This window comes from Aricia agestis, chromosome 15, assembly GCF_905147365.1.
Source record: "Aricia agestis chromosome 15, ilAriAges1.1, whole genome shotgun sequence".
Classification (NCBI taxonomy): domain Eukaryota; kingdom Metazoa; phylum Arthropoda; class Insecta; order Lepidoptera; family Lycaenidae; genus Aricia; species Aricia agestis.
In genome coordinates, this window is record NC_056420.1 from 2,855,659 (window position 1) to 2,871,730 (window position 16,072).

Sequence of the window (16,072 nt, forward strand, 5' to 3'; positions counted from 1 at the left end):
AAGTAAGTGCTAATTATACTTTCGGATGTATGATCACATTATATGTCCCTCGTGTAGAGTTCTCCTCCTGTAAAAGTAGTAGCGCTGAATGAGTTACTCTATTATGTTTTATACTTGTATTGTAGTATTATATTGTACTTGTATAATATGTAGGGCGTTATGACGTGTTTCTTATAGGAACATAAAACTAACAAGTGACTGTGCTTCTATTACAGTATAATAATATAGATTACAGTGAACAGTGGGCATATTTGTGTCCACTAGGTTACACACCCTAGGATTATCACTTAGTTCCGTTGCATCCTGCAATAGCAGAAGCCTACAATCCTAAAATATTCGGATACCTTATATACCTTTAGGTATATTATGGTGAAATACGAATATTGCCCAAATATATAGTTTTCCATTATCCTCGCTTCTCAAAAGTATGCAGAATATAAAGCGGCATTTATTTTTTATGTGTCCTATCCACACTCTTCTCATCTGGCCTGTTCACTGACCCGGGCTGTTTGATCAAAGAATTAGAACATGCCGCCTCTGCTCATTACTACACTCATATTTAACGCCTCCTTGGAATTTCTTCAATTTCCTCTAACACTCGATTTCCAACTCTATTCACTTAACATAAGATATATATTTTATAAATAAGATCTTTTCCACATGAGGGGCTCGTGATTCAAATTATTTGTGTGCATAAAAATTTCGAATTTCGAACTTTTTAGAAGGAAGTTGGTGAAAAAAATGACTTTTAAATCAAGAATATTTAGGGCCTGTTTCACCACTTTCTGATAAAGTGCCTAATAGGCTATTCATAACTTTTTTGACAGATTCTCCATACTTGATTTGTCAAGTTAATTGGTGGATAGCCTTATCAGGAAGTGGTGAAACAGGCCCTTAGTGTACTTAAATCAAAAATAAAAAACGTAGAAGAAACATCTTCTACAATTTTTTGAGATAGAAAATTATAAAGTAATAATTATAATATTATAATGTTAAATTAGCGCATCTGTTAAAAAAAAAACTAGTATAAGCTTAGTTGTGCTTCATTGTTTTATCAATGATATTATATATTCATTATATACCTACTAAAAATATTTGAAACCTTAGGAAGAAAATAAATACTTAACAAAAATAAAAGCAAAATATTCAAATTAAACCTGCAATGTCGTGCTTTTACATTTGAAATAAAATTATATTCTCACATTTAAATCCTCTGAAATTTTGCAATTTATTAAAACCATTAAAATTGTATACTTTGGTTAAATTTACAAGCTTTGAATTAACGGATCAGATATTTTACAACAACACTTCAATGTCATATTTTAATTCACATTAAAACTCTTCATAATAATTATCCAATGTAATTTTATTAAGCAATATAATAGCAACTTTGTTAAGCAATATTTATATTCAAGTTATTTTCATAATAATCATATTTAAACCGCGAGTATATTTTGGTAAAAGATAAAAATATTTATAACTTAAATATTTATTATTTTCATCAATAAAATATAATAAAAATCAATTTACCAGAACCCCCATCATTGTCAGATTCCATTTCACGATAAAACCCATAAACTATAAAAATCTATCCGAAATTACTGCTGAAAAGAGCCCAGGGGCGGATCGCGGTGTTTGATTTAGGGGCGGGGGCGTTGTAGTAGCCCTTAGCCAAGTCCACCAACGAAAGGGGGCACTTGTACGTGTCACAGGAGTTGAGGAGGGCCCCCAGACGGTGGGCAGAGTCGTAAATCGTATGAGCCAGGGGCTCCGTGGGCAGAACTTTGGCCATCGGTAACCTGAAACGTGATTTGGGATCGGTTATGATATTGTGATCTCAAAATTGGGAGATAATGGTGTGATTTGTAGGTTTTCTTTAACTTGGTAGTTGGTACTGTTTAAAAGATAGTCGTATTGCGTACAACATCGCTTATACTCGTTGGATAAGTTTTATAATGTTGTCTTTACACTACTGTCTTACTAGAAGCAATAACTATTTACGCAGCATACATCTATTGGTTGGTAACTTTGTCTTTAGATTATCCTTCTTACTAAAGACATTCTATATGCCGCGTACTAATCGTTGTCCGCTGTTTTAACCGACTTCTAAAAAGATGGAGGTTTTTGACTGTCAAGTGACTAAACACACAAAGAAAAGCAGACCTTGTGTGGTTAAACAGTGCATATTATTGTGTAGTTACTGGTTAGTAACCACACAATAATATGCACTGTTTAAATATTTATACGTATGGGGGTTTGATTTTAAAAATTAGAACACTTAGAAATCACAAATCTAATCAAAAGAAATCAAAGTAGAAACATTTGAATGGCCGTTTTTGTCAGAGAACATCGTATAAACTCACGTGAACAAAGTCCTGAAAATCTCCTCCACCATGTTTTCACCGTGTGGCACTATTCGTTGCGTCGTCTCACATAGAGTCTTCAATATACACTCTCGGCCGTTGTAGCCCATACTGAAAATTATAATTAATCAAGGATATTAAGGTGGCGCTGCGTTAAAGTAAAAAACCGTGTTGGATAGATTTTAGATTGCTTGAAGCGACAAAATGGTTTTTGTCGCGTAATTTAAAAAACATAGATACATTTCATATAAGCTATGGGCAAATTAAAGTGTATGCTTGAACCAATCTATGTACAAATGGAAGCTTAAATCACTCTCCTCTGTTGGCAAAATAGGAATCCCTTTTTTTACAGCGGTCTTTTTGATTGATTATTCTGTGTTATAAAAGTTGGCCAATCGTGTTATGCTATGGGTAATTCAAAGACAAAGACATGATGAATACTGACAATGAACTTTAATTTCTTAGCTTTAGTCATTGCTGATTAAAATCGATATCACTACAGCCAAATTATCAAGGCGTCGCCTGCGGTGACATATTTTGAAAATAATGCCGTCTTGTAAAGTGTATTTAAAGTATAGACAGCAATTACGTACAAAGTTAATACACTTACAGTACTATAACATTGTCATACCAGTGCCACAAGACCTTAATTATTGGCAGATTATATTTTGTACCATCGGAGAAATTGATTCATAATCAGATGTTTTTAATGAAAACTTTGATACAAAAAGTATGGATTCTCGTCAAAATGTATGTAACTCCAAATTATTACATGTTCATGCGGCTTTGGGTTCTAACTTCTAAGGGTGGGTTGCACCAACTTACTTTAACTATAACTTTAACCATAACAAAATGTCAAATGAACTGTCACATCCCTAGTAAAAGTAAATAATGGACACCATATTTGACGATAACCTTAACCTTAACTATAACTACGCCTCTGGTGCAACCCACCCTAACTGTAGTCACGTGTTCCACATCCTTTAGGAAATTGTAACCCACTTTAACATCCAAAGTTAAAATCACGAATATAATAAGAATTTAACGTCTATAAAAAGTGATATTATGTAACCCGAGAGTATATTTAAATAGCTAGAAGCTCCTAAGGGAGAGATAACTCATGAGACCGAAACCGAATGCAGAATGGACGTTTGACCTACTTAAAACTTTGCAGACACCAAATTATGTTTCTTTAGAATGTGGCTTTTTGTATCACATTCTTTTTAAATGTTGAAGGTTTTAGAAATATGATATATTTAATTACTAGACGACGCAACTTGTGTCGCCGAAGTTCACTTATCGCGTGAGAACCATATAGTCAGGGATTGTTCTAGGGACAAAAGTTTTTTCGATTATTATTGACAAGCAAATTTTTTGTGAGTAGCACGTTTTAGGGTTCTGTAGTCAACTAAGTTTTGTTGATAAAATTGTTTTCGCAGATAAAATTGTTGTTCGCCTTATCAAAATGAAAATACTCTCAAAAAATTTGCTTGACGGTAATAAAAAAAAATTGTTCTAGGGATCCCGGGTATAATACATTTTTTCGCAACAAAAACTGTCGAGTGTCTTTCCTAATATGTCCTTTCCTAGTTTTCCTCAGGGACAAAAAGTATGTGCAATGTGCATACCAAATCTCATAAAAATCGGTTCAGCAGTTTAAGCGTGAAGAGACAAACAGATAAACAGACAGACATACAGTCGCATTTATAATATAAGCATGGAATAATCTATTTCTGCCTCTGTACAACATGATCTTAATCGCAACTTCGTCGTACCGAAAAATTGTTTTGAAGGTATTGCATAGCTTTTATCGAGGGTTTTGAGCGCCGCGTCCGAATCTAGAAAATCCGTAACGAAAAACACCTAGACGCTTAGACGTGGGAGACCCATGCCTCGGCACGAATGGGCCGGTTCGACCGGAAAAATACCACGTTCTCACAGAAAACTGGCGTGAAACAGCGCTTGCGCTGTGTTTCGCCGAGTGAGTGAGTTTACCGGAGGCCCAATCCCCTACCCTTCCCTACCCTCCCTATTCCCTTCTCTTCCCATCCCTACCCTCCCCTATTGCCCTATTCCCTCTTAAAAGGCTGGCAACGAACCTGCAGCTCTTCTGATACTGCGAGTGTCCATGGGCGACGGAAGTTGCTTTCCATCAGGTGACCCGCTTGCTCGTTTGCCCCCTTATTTCATAAAAAAACCTAACACCCCCGGTCGGTCCGGCGTTGCCGTGTGGTCGTCTGTTACTATGACTGGACGTGCGTAATGCATAAGTTGATAAAAAATGCTATGCTATTGCTTCACCGCCACAGTCACTGAGTGCCATACGTATTTTTATTTGTAAAATGTACATTTTTCGTATTTTTAGTGTTGACAATCGCTTTTAATCGATCTCATTTTGCTCTTCTGCTATTTCATTGAAAAATCGTTCAGCAATATTTAAGTATAGCCAAACCAAAACTACCCGTGTTGTCAGCTATGTCGATACAACAGACCTTTTTAAAGGGCCAGTGGGAGTATTATTCCAACCCATGTCGATCACCACAGGGGAAAAATTTATTCTAACACGTTCGTATGTCGGCTAATGCTATAGTGAGGGAGCCCAGAGTGCTATTCGTGTAGTTACTCGAGCGTCATGGAAACCTAGTAGGTTTTTACATGAGGTAAAACTGATTAAAAAATAATAAGAGCGTTTTTTATTTTAGCGATGTTTAGTTCAGAAACTGCAGCTATTTTATAAAGCTATGAAAAAGGAAAATATATATCCAGAAAATTGCTTCTTTAGATAAATTATAACAATATTTTAGACAACAAGGACTAAATCGTTTCGTTGGGAAGCTTTGTTACCAAAATATGAAGCTTTGTTTTTTTTTATATTTTTTTCTCTACAGGCTTACTTTACCTTTAAATCGTCAGTGCTTTATTTGGAAGCTTATGTGGCGTATGCTAAACATTCTCTATCTTATTCAGACCGATCTGACGACATTTTTTATACCTGAAAATAACTTTTTAAGCCCACCACGTGAGAAATATAGTTTCTATACCATGATGACAAGACACACGTCAGGAAGGCCTATACAGTATACAAGCTTACATAATCTGACACGCTCGAGCATGTCGCGAAATCTCCTCTTGGGCTCCCCTAAGTTCGTATATCGGCTAATGCTATAGGTGGGAGGATTTATTAAAGGTATTAGAATCCTTGACTGACGTTTAAAGGCTACGCATCTGTGATCTAGTGGCTTAAAGACTAGAAACTCTTCCTAGTCCTCCTATTTGCTTATGAATAATTATTGGTTTGCGGGTTCCAAGAGAGTTTTAGCATATCTCTCGGGCTCCTTGAGATCATGTCAAAGGATTTTCGTGATTGGATACCGCTTTCGATCCTGGCGACACAAGGTATACAGTGGTGGGAATGTGTGGCGGGACAATGCCCGTTTTAGTGGCTTAAAGGACATCACTTGACTTGGAGATCGAAGGTTTGATTCACGGAAAACAATAAAGCTAATTTCAAGTTTCATTGAGTAAGCTGGTCACCTGTTCATCTTAAAAGGAAGACGATTTATCCGTCAAATGGGCATGTGCCTGATCTCTCGCCAGTCATGTCTGTTAATCAGTATCATTGCATTCGAGATTGAAGGAGCAGAGAGTTTTCTAATGTATAATTTACAAAAAGGGCACTATAAAAATATACTCCTTAGCTGTCAAACTTCTATTTACTGAAATCATAATATTGCCTTTTTAACACGTTCGTTCGGTATAGATTTTTGAGCGTGAAAAGATCACAAACAGAAGTAAAATAGGCATGATGACTATTTTTTTTTCTTATCGGTAATTGAAAGATACTTAAAAAATAGAAACATCGCTGAAAGAATGACTCTGATAGCTTAAAAATTCACCAAGATATGACAATTAAAATCTATATATCTATTGTATATAAAAATGGATCTTCAAATTTTTTTTTTTTTTTTTATGAAATAAGGGGGCAAACGAGCAAACGGGTCACCTGATGGAAAGCAACTTCCGTCGCCCATGGACACTCGCAGCATCAGAAGAGCTGCGGTGCGTTGCCGGCCTTTGAAGAGGGAATAGGGTAATAGGGGAGGGTAGGGATGGGAAGGGAAGGGAATAGGGGAGGGTAGGAAAGGGAATAGGGTAGGGGATTGGGCCTCCGGTAAACTCACTCACTCGGCGAAATACAGCGCAAGCGCTGTTTCACGCCGGTTTTCTGTGAGAACGTGGTATTTCTCCGGTCGAGCCGGCCCATTCGTGCCGAAGCATGGCTCTCCCACGTATAATCAAATGTGTTAGTCGCGCTAAAACTCGAAAACGGCTGATTGGATTAGGCTGATTTTAGACTTAAAATGTTCGTAGAAGTCCAGGGAAGGTTTTAAATTTGAGAAATAATGAAAAAGTTGCGAGTTATATGCGAATAACGGCGAGTTATATGCGAATAACGGCTACGCCCCCCGAACCCCCCTACTTGGGGAGCTGCCCCCCCCCCCCCCCCCCCTTCCCCAAGCTCCAAGAATCAGTTGCTTAAAACAAAAACGGCTTCGTGTCGTTAGTGTTGCGTTTTTTTCTCATGTTTTAAGAAAATACTAATTTACTTATTTGATGTGAATATCTCTAGGAAAACAACACATTTAGTTTTTGTGTGAGGTTTAATTACTATGCGGGGGGCTTCGCCCCCCGAAATCCCCCTACTTGGGGGCCTCCGCCCCCCCTTCCCCCCGCTCCAAGAATCGGTTGCTTAAAACAAAAACGGCTTCGTGTCGTTAGTGTTGCGTTTTTTCTATTGTTTTAAGAAAATACTAAGTTACTTATTTGATGTGAATATTTCAAGGAAAACAACACATTCAGTTTTTGTGTGAGGTTTAATTACTATGCGGGGGGCTTCGCCCCCCGAACCCCTCTACTTGGGGCGCTCCGCCCCCCTTCCCCCCACTCCAAGAATCAGTTGCTTAAAACAAACGGCTTCGCGTCGTTAGTGTTTCGTTTTTTTCTCATGTTTTAAGAAAATACTAAGTTACTTAGTTGATGTGAATATCTCAAGGAAAACAACACATTCAGTTTTTGTGTGAGGTTTGATTACTATGCGGGGGGCTTCGCCCAAAACAAAAAGGCGTTGTATGTTGCATTACAATTCTCATTTTTGAGAAACGGTCATTGTCTGTTGATGATTCTAATTGACAAAGAGTCAAATCTGATGAATATTCATATCAAAACTGGTCATCCTATTTGTAAAAACTCACATAATTAGTAAAAATACTAAAATGCAGAATATTATTGTTTAGTGAAAAAAAAGTTCACCGGGTCATCTAGTATCTCATAAAAAAGACCTGCCCGAAACGCTCCATACAAAGTGCTACGAAAGTATGACGTCAGTCTTTCGTAGTTTGTACGCATCGGGAGACAACTTTGTTCGACAGGTATATTAAATATTGCGTTTATGAAAGTGGTTTCATAACAAAAGTTGTTTTTAATTGCATAAGTTATCGAATTGTATACAAAAATTTTAAGAAATTTAATTAAAAAAAATTTGACTTGAATATCCAACTTTGAAGGCGCATAACAAAAAAAAATACAAATCCTATCAAGCTGAAATTATGGGAACACTTATTTTTATTTTATTTATTTATTTTATTTAACTCTTTATTGTACACAAGAAACACATATAAATATATAATTAACACAGAAAGACGACACAAAGGAACTGCTGATTTCTAAAAGAAATCTCTTACAGCAGCCCTACGAAGAGATACAATTTAAAAGACAGCAGATAGGACGTGCACAATCAATAACTATTAACTAATTTAACTAAATCAACTATATATACAACAATATCGAACTAATAATAATTTATACTAAGACTATAATATAAAACCTATATATAAAATCAATAAATAATAATATGAATATAATAAATAAATACTATACGTATACATAATAATACGAATTACGGTGATTGAGAATTAAGATAATGCTCTTTCAATCGTCTTTTAAACACAGCGATAGTTGGACTGTCACGAACAGTGTGGGGAAGCGAGTTCCATAATCTGACTGCGTGCACGGTAAAGGAATAGGAGTAGAAATTGGTACGATGGGATGGGAGGGAGAGGTTAGTTCTGACACTGGATCTGCACGGGATTTCATGAGGGTGGGAAAAGTTAAATCTATCGAGCAGATAGGATGGAGAGAGAGGATTATGCAAAATATTATAAAGTAAACAGAGGATATGGGAGTTGCGACGGAGACGGATAGGAAGCCACTTGAACCTCAACCTGAAGGCTGATACGTAATCAATTTTTTTAAGTCCAAACACAAAACGGATACAGAGATTCTGTAAACGTTCTAGTTTTGTTAACAGCTCCTCGGTGATGTCCAAGTAGCAGGAGTCAGCGTAGTCTAGGATTTTAGTTTTCAAAGGCAAAAATTTTTGGAGGCACTTCAACTTATGCAACAAGTAGTATACCTTTTTACTGACTTCACTAACATGAGTAGTCCAAGCAAGGTTATTATCTAAAATTAGGCCTAGATTTTTGGCAGTGTCGGTAAAAGAAATGATAGTGCCATCATATACGATACTAGGTGCATCACGTACATGCTGTGTCATGTATTTACTGCCTGTGACTTACCTGGATTGACCATCAGACCAAATGATTTAGCCCATTCAGCTATTTTTTTGAGATCGGCATTAATTTTAGCAATTGCAGAAATAATGTCCTCAATGAGCGAATGACGGTCGTCTGCGTAGAGATGGAAATTGGATGCAATTAATTTGGAAACAGTATTTATAAAAATAGAAAATAAAAGGGGAGAAAGAACGCCATCCTGGGGAACACCCGCCTCGATGTCACACCAATCTGAGAAAGCCTCATCAGAGCGGACCCGTTGCGAACATCCCCGAAGATATGAGTCAAACCAGTCTAACACAGAGGAGGAAATATGTAGGGAACGAAGGACAGAGAGGAGTATGTCAAAATCTACTGAATTAAAAGCACTGCTAAAGTCTAGTAAGACTAAAATGGAGATACATTTATTTTCCATTGCTAGACGTATATCATCGGTGACTTTTAGCAGCGCTGTAACGGTGCTATGACCAGGACGGAAACCGGATTGGAAGGGAGATAATAAATTATTTAAGGTGAGGAATTGGGAAATCTGCTTATGGACAACGTGTTCAAGGACGTTGGATAGATAGGGTAATATGGAAATGGGTCGAAACTGCGATAAGGAAGTAGGATTAGAGGTTTTAGGGAGTGGAATTACATTGGCACGTTTCCATGCCGAGGGAAACGAACTCGTTGTCAATGAGTGATTAATAATATGTGTAATAATTCGACGGGTGCAAAGTAAAAAGAGTCATCTACAAAACAGCTACTTTTCAGGAGAGCGCATAATAGGAAAAAATGCTCCCATTTTGTCAATTTCCAATCAAATTTATTGAAATTTTCATCGTTGTTTCATTATTTATAAATTAATCCACATGTATATTTAATTTCTTCTATTTCTGTTTAATTTACGAGATATTGTAGTTGTCTGCATCTACATTGCGCTTGAAAATATGACAACTGAGTTAACTACCACTTGGTCGTTTCTACGTGGGAATTAAAAATTATATTTATTAAAGTATTTTTACTGATTACTAGAGCGATTATCAGTACCTACGTAAAGTGTAACACTTTATATTATTAAAATATGTAGTTAATGCCCGTTTTACACCTTAAAAACACCAAGTTCAGAACATAATTGCATAGATATCTTTTTCTACGTTGTCGATTCGGTGCAAGGTGCACGATTTAGAAGGAAGTTAAAATATGAAATACTAGCTTTTGCTCGCGGCTTCGCTCGCGTGGAATTTGAAAATCGCGTAAAATGCAAATATTCCTGTAAGCTCCCTTAGAAACATGATGTTATTCCAAGACCAAAAGTAGCCTAGTAACATAGGCGGTTTCATCTTTTCAAATAAGTTTATGCCAAAAAACAATACGATTAGTTTCTTAGTTAGAGCGTGAAGGAAGGACAAACAAACAAATAAATAAATAAATAAACAAACATACTTTCCCATTTTAATATTAGTTTGGATAAATTTATTTATTTTTTTAATTTTTAATTACTTTAAAACTAATTTAAAAAGTATTCAGTATCATTATCAGTACAGGAACTATATTGTAAATTATTATAATTTAGGCAGAGGCTTATTACGAGTAAGTCTTTGTACTTGGCACTTGTGAATTGTGATCATGATGTGTTCATTATAACATCATAAGCATCGCCGGACGTTTTACACCATCGGAGGGATGTATACGATTCTTCAGAACACAAAATGAAATTTTATTTCAACGATTTCTCAATTGCTTTTCATGATCACAGAGATCCTAAAACCGGTCAAAGATAAGTTAAAAGGAAAACTTCGCGAGATATTTTTGCGCTACAGTTAAACTTGTAAATGCCGGAATATGATGTTTTGCATATTTTGTTTACCTAAATTTTGTCGTAATTTACGTCACGTGTCAATACACGTGTCTTTATTTCTCAATCGCCTTTTCTTTAGATCAATACTGAACTGACGTCTTTTTCTACCGTTTAACGAGGAAGGCGTAGAACATTCACTTGATGCCTCCACTGCCGAAGAAGTATCAATGGTGTTGTCTTTAGAAGATTTTTTTTGTCACACACAGTTTGAGAGGGATAATATACTCGATGGCTCGATATATGAGTTAATAAACTCAAGCAGGTCATAGATTATATGAGATCAAACTATCTGTTTAATAAAAAAGACATAATATTTTGATCTAATACTGATAATGGACGCGGCGGACTTGAAGTGATGAATTGTATTCTGAGGGCGTTGGCGTATTTAATAATTTACTTAGATCGACATCCAAATTTTCAAAATCATTTTATATTTTAGACTGAGAGTGAACTGGTGTGACTGGCCCAGAGTATTCAGATCATGGGGACTTATCTTACGAAGTTAACTTATATTCATTTGTATTCATCGCTGATACATCAAGGTTTTCTATAGAAGTTCAATAATTCTTCATCGGGCAACACAGTATTTTGCTCGATAAATCTATCGTTTATATTCTGGAAACTTTCAACTTCTTTAAAAAGTTGTTTTGGACTTTCTGAACATGAAACAACAGTAAAAAATAACAGAAAGAAATTAGAAGTCAATTAATATAATAACAATAAGAATTAACATAGAAAGGTACTCATAAACATAACAAAAAATACTAATTTACAAAAGTAAATTGAGACATCTAAATCACAATCGCAACGTAGAAAAAGCTATATGGCAGATAGCCGCTTATGCCGCATAACATTAACCCCGCGCGTCCCGCGTATAGACGATCAGCGGTAGTTATCCGCATCTACGTCGTGCAATTTCACAAAACAGGAGTAGATGTCTTCTTTTACGTGACAAAAGTACCAGAAATAAGGTGATATTTGAATTTTTGTTTTTGTTATGTTGTAGAACATGATATTTTAAGCTAGTTTCTACAAAAAAACGAAAAACTCAAAATTGCAGATGACTTTTTTTACTTTGCACCCGTCGAATTGGCAAGAGTTCTGAAAGGATAAGAGATATCATGCGGGGACTCAAGTTATCGTTTCCCTCTGCAGTAGAAGGGATAGCTCTGACATGCTTTAAAACTTCGTCCTCAGTGACGGGCTTGAACAGAAGAGGAGAACAGGAAGGGCGAGGAAGGGAATCGAGGTGGGAAATTGTATGTGTTTTTGTAGACTGGTCAACGAAGACAGGTGAAGTAGAGAAATGAACATTGAGATCATTTAAATTTAAAGAATTGTCCAATTGACTAGCAGTTTTGCCAATGCCGAGGGTTGATAATAATTTCCATAATTGAGAGGGGTTGCTTTGATCTATTGAGGAGTGTATGTGGCGTCGTTTGGCATCTCTACACAAACGACTGCAACGATTTCGCAGGTACTTGTATTTGGCAAAATTCTCGTCTGTTGGTCTCTTTCTGTAACGACACATTGCACAGTTACGCTTAGCCATAATGTTAATTAGATCCTGTGACAACCAAGGTGCCGGTACATGTTTAATTTTAATTCTTTTGACCGGAGCATGTGTATCGAAAATATTAGTGATTAAACCGGTCATTATAGCTACATTTGGTCAATGTCAATATTTTTTACCGTGATTTCTTTATTTTATTAACAAAATTCGCTAATCTTTGACCTTGTCATCATCCCTATTGTATATTAGTTAAAGACTTACTTGTCCATAATAAGCTCCAACTTCTCATACAAATCTCTTCTACTTCTGCGCTGGGCTACCGGTTTTCTGATCTTCTTTCTGTAGAAGGCTGCTGTTTCTGTATTATTGGGCAGCTCGTAGGCTATACCCCAGTTCAGGCCAAAAGTGAACGTTCCGGGGGAGGACGATGGAGCTGGTTGGCCTATGACACCCACAGTCATGCAGCCCGCACACTGTTAGGGTTGGAGATGGTATTATTTTAAACATGGTAAAGAAACAAGGTACCATTAAAGAAATTCATTCATAGGCAGTTGACGGACCTACGTCACATTATAGCAATAATATGTCATATTGCTATACTGTGCCTACGTCATTTGGTCGGATTATGTCAATTCAATGTACGAATAATAAATAGTTTTATTAATCTGCCTTTGAATTAATTTCTTCGATGGGACCTAGAGGAATTAGACTAGTTGAACCATATGCCACAAAAATGAATTTATATTTTGTAAAAATTGAGAACGGCTGAACCAATATTTTGACTAATTTTATTTAGTCTTGAAATATTCGTGTAAGTCCAAGAAATGTTTAATGGTAACATTTAGAAAAGATAGAACTTAGCATGCATGTGATAATGCATATATTTTATTTTAGGATGTCGTTATTGTTGTTTGTGATAACTGATAGCGTTTTATTAAAAAGGCAACTTCACTTAAAAATACCTATAATAGTTATAGATTCAGAATCGTATGTTATAAAACTATAAAATAATTTTAGGACAACCTGCAGTATGCCATATAACAGTAGATTTACATATTGATAGACGACTCGAATTCTGATTTAAGCCCAAAAATATTGCGTATAGGAAAAATGATTTACCCCTACCATAAATAAAGAAAATACTCACGGAAAAACTCGAGCCCTCCGGAAAAGCCACGTACCGCCGTTTCCTAGATAAAACTTTTTCACCCAAAACCGAACCCAATACACACGATATTATAATAAACTTCCAATACATATTTACAATACTGACTTCTTTATTTCCTCAATTATTTTTTTAGAAACTAAAAAAATCGTTAGGTTTGAACTCCTAAAAATAAAAGTTTAAAGAAATAAGGCTTTAATTTTTAATCTTCAAATTTTTAAACGAGTACGCTTAAGTTTATTATACTTGAACTACAATCAAAAATACTAGGAATAGTTTGAATGGCTGGTATCAAATGATACAAGCCAACAAATTCTGCTAAAAGTGTGGCAGCTAACGGCACCAATAATTGTCATAAATGCTCTCTCGTGTCACACTAACCTTCAAAATTAGAGCCTCTTATACAGAGTGTTACAGAATACAAAATAAAAATTATTTTTAGTTACAACTTACAAGCAGTGTTACCAACTTTTTTTTTACTAACCCACCAAATTCAGCAGCGTAAACCACCAGAAACCGCTAAAACCTAAATGGCCTCGCAAACCACCAGAATTCCACTAAATAAAGCAAAGACAACAACAACCTATCTGAATATAATTTGAAAATAATACAACAACAACGTTATTATTATTATGAAATAATTATTTTTGTTATTATAAAAAGGAAAACTTTAGTTTCCTATGTACCTATGTATAAGTAGGTACTTAACTAAAGAGTAAAGATGAACGTCTTCAGAGGAATCATTGTCATTTACTTGTTCAGTTTGTGAAGAATAAATTTCTTTAGTTCTAATTTTTGTAATACGGTATTTGATATTATGTTGTTATTACAGCATTTGCCTTCGCGTGCTAACCTTGCAGTTTGCACGAAAATAAGGTAATCAAACTTAATCCGGTTTCTCTGTTAAGTCTTGACAACATTCATCATGCTAAATAATCGCTCTATATTGCAGCGTTAGAATGCGGCAAAACGAATAAAGATAATAATAATATAATTAATTTTCCAGTGTGCGTCTTCAAGGGTTAGAAAAATAATAATAAAAAACTAGTGGTTTAACGTCGAAGCTACCACTAACTTAAATAATCTAATCCACTAAGAAATCCACTAGCCACTAAAACCAAATTTTTCCCGCCGAAAGGTACGTCTAAACTACCAGATCTAGTGGAAATTCCACTAAGTTGGCAACACTGCTTACAAGTCATAGAACTTACTTCTAAACGCATCCTAAAATAAGTAGACTAAATAGTAAATAGTCATCTGTGCATGTGCTAAATTTGAACCCGATTATTTAGTGACTATCTCTATTATTATATTTACCGGAGCGTCCGTGGCTTAATCGGTTGACCTTTGGTTCTCACTCGTAAAGGGTGCAGGTTCGATCCCGGGTGGAGGCGTGTACCAATGAGACATTTTCCGATCTCAAGTACACAATACGGCCGCTCGTACGGTGAAGGAAAACATTGTGAGGAAACCCGCACATAGTTGACGTGGGAGAGCCATGCTTCGGCACGAATGGGCTCGTCCGGACCGGAGAAATACCACGTCCTCACAGAAAACCGGCGTGAAACAGCGCTTGCGCTGTGTTTCGCCGAGTGAGTGAGTTTACCGGAGGCCCAATCCCCTACCCTATTCCCTTCCCTACCCTCCCCTATTCCCTTCCCTACCCATCCCTACCCTCCCCTTACCTATTACCCTATTCCCTCATAAAAGGCCGGCAACGCACCTGCAGCTCTTCTGATGCTGCGAGTGTCCATGGGCGACGGAAGTTGCTTTCCATCAGATGACCCGTTTGCTCGTTTGCCCCCATTTTTTTTTATAAAAAAAAAAAAAAAAAAAAAACATATTGACTAGTTCTTTCCTTCTAGGCTGACTATGATGCGAGAATGCCGTATGTGCTTGGGCAACCATACGGACATTTAAAAATTTTGTCCCAGGCACTACAGTATTTGAGGAGTGGTTACTTCGCTCTGAAATAATATAATCTTCCACAATGGATGTAAAGGCCTAGTTTTTTAGGGTTCCGCACCCAAAAGGTAAAAACGGGACCCGTTGTCTGTCCGTCTGTCTCTCCGTCTGTTTGTCCATCTGTCTGTCCGTCTGTCTGTCTCCAGGCTGTATCTCAAGAAGCACTATAGCTAGACTTCTGAAATTTTCACATGTTGTGTATAATGTACCTATATCTGTTGCCGCTATAACAACAAATACTGAAAACAAAATAAAATTAATATTTAAGGGGGGCTCTCATGCAACAACGTGATTTTTTCGGCCTTTTTCGCTCTATATCTATAATGGCAAGAGGTAGGCACTTACATTTTTCGCAAATTCTTTTGTTATACTTTAATATTTAATAATATTATTAAAATAAAATAAAAAATTAAAAAGGCTCCCATTTAAAAAAACCACAATTTTCAGCCTATTTTTGATCTGAATCGCTACGAAACCCTTCTTGCGCGAGTCCAACTCGCACTTGGCCTATTTATAGACTATTTAAATTGTATGCATAAGCCATAATAATATGGCTTATGCATACAATTAAATTCTAAGCCAAGTTAAACT

At 36.3% G+C, this 16,072-nt stretch overlaps 1 protein-coding gene across 1 annotated transcript; it reads right to left on the minus strand.

The window, feature by feature from the left end:
• Nucleotides 1-1,588: 1,588 nt before the first annotated feature.
• On the minus strand, nucleotides 1,589-13,609 carry LOC121734434. Its single transcript, XM_042125045.1, has 4 exons — nucleotides 13,499-13,609; nucleotides 12,613-12,824; nucleotides 2,364-2,474; nucleotides 1,589-1,799 (listed from the first exon to the last, which is right to left on the minus strand). Exons 1-4 carry the CDS (start codon nucleotides 13,607-13,609, stop codon nucleotides 1,589-1,591), a joined length of 645 nt encoding a protein of 214 aa, XP_041980979.1.
• Between the last annotated feature and the right edge of the window lie 2,463 nt (nucleotides 13,610-16,072).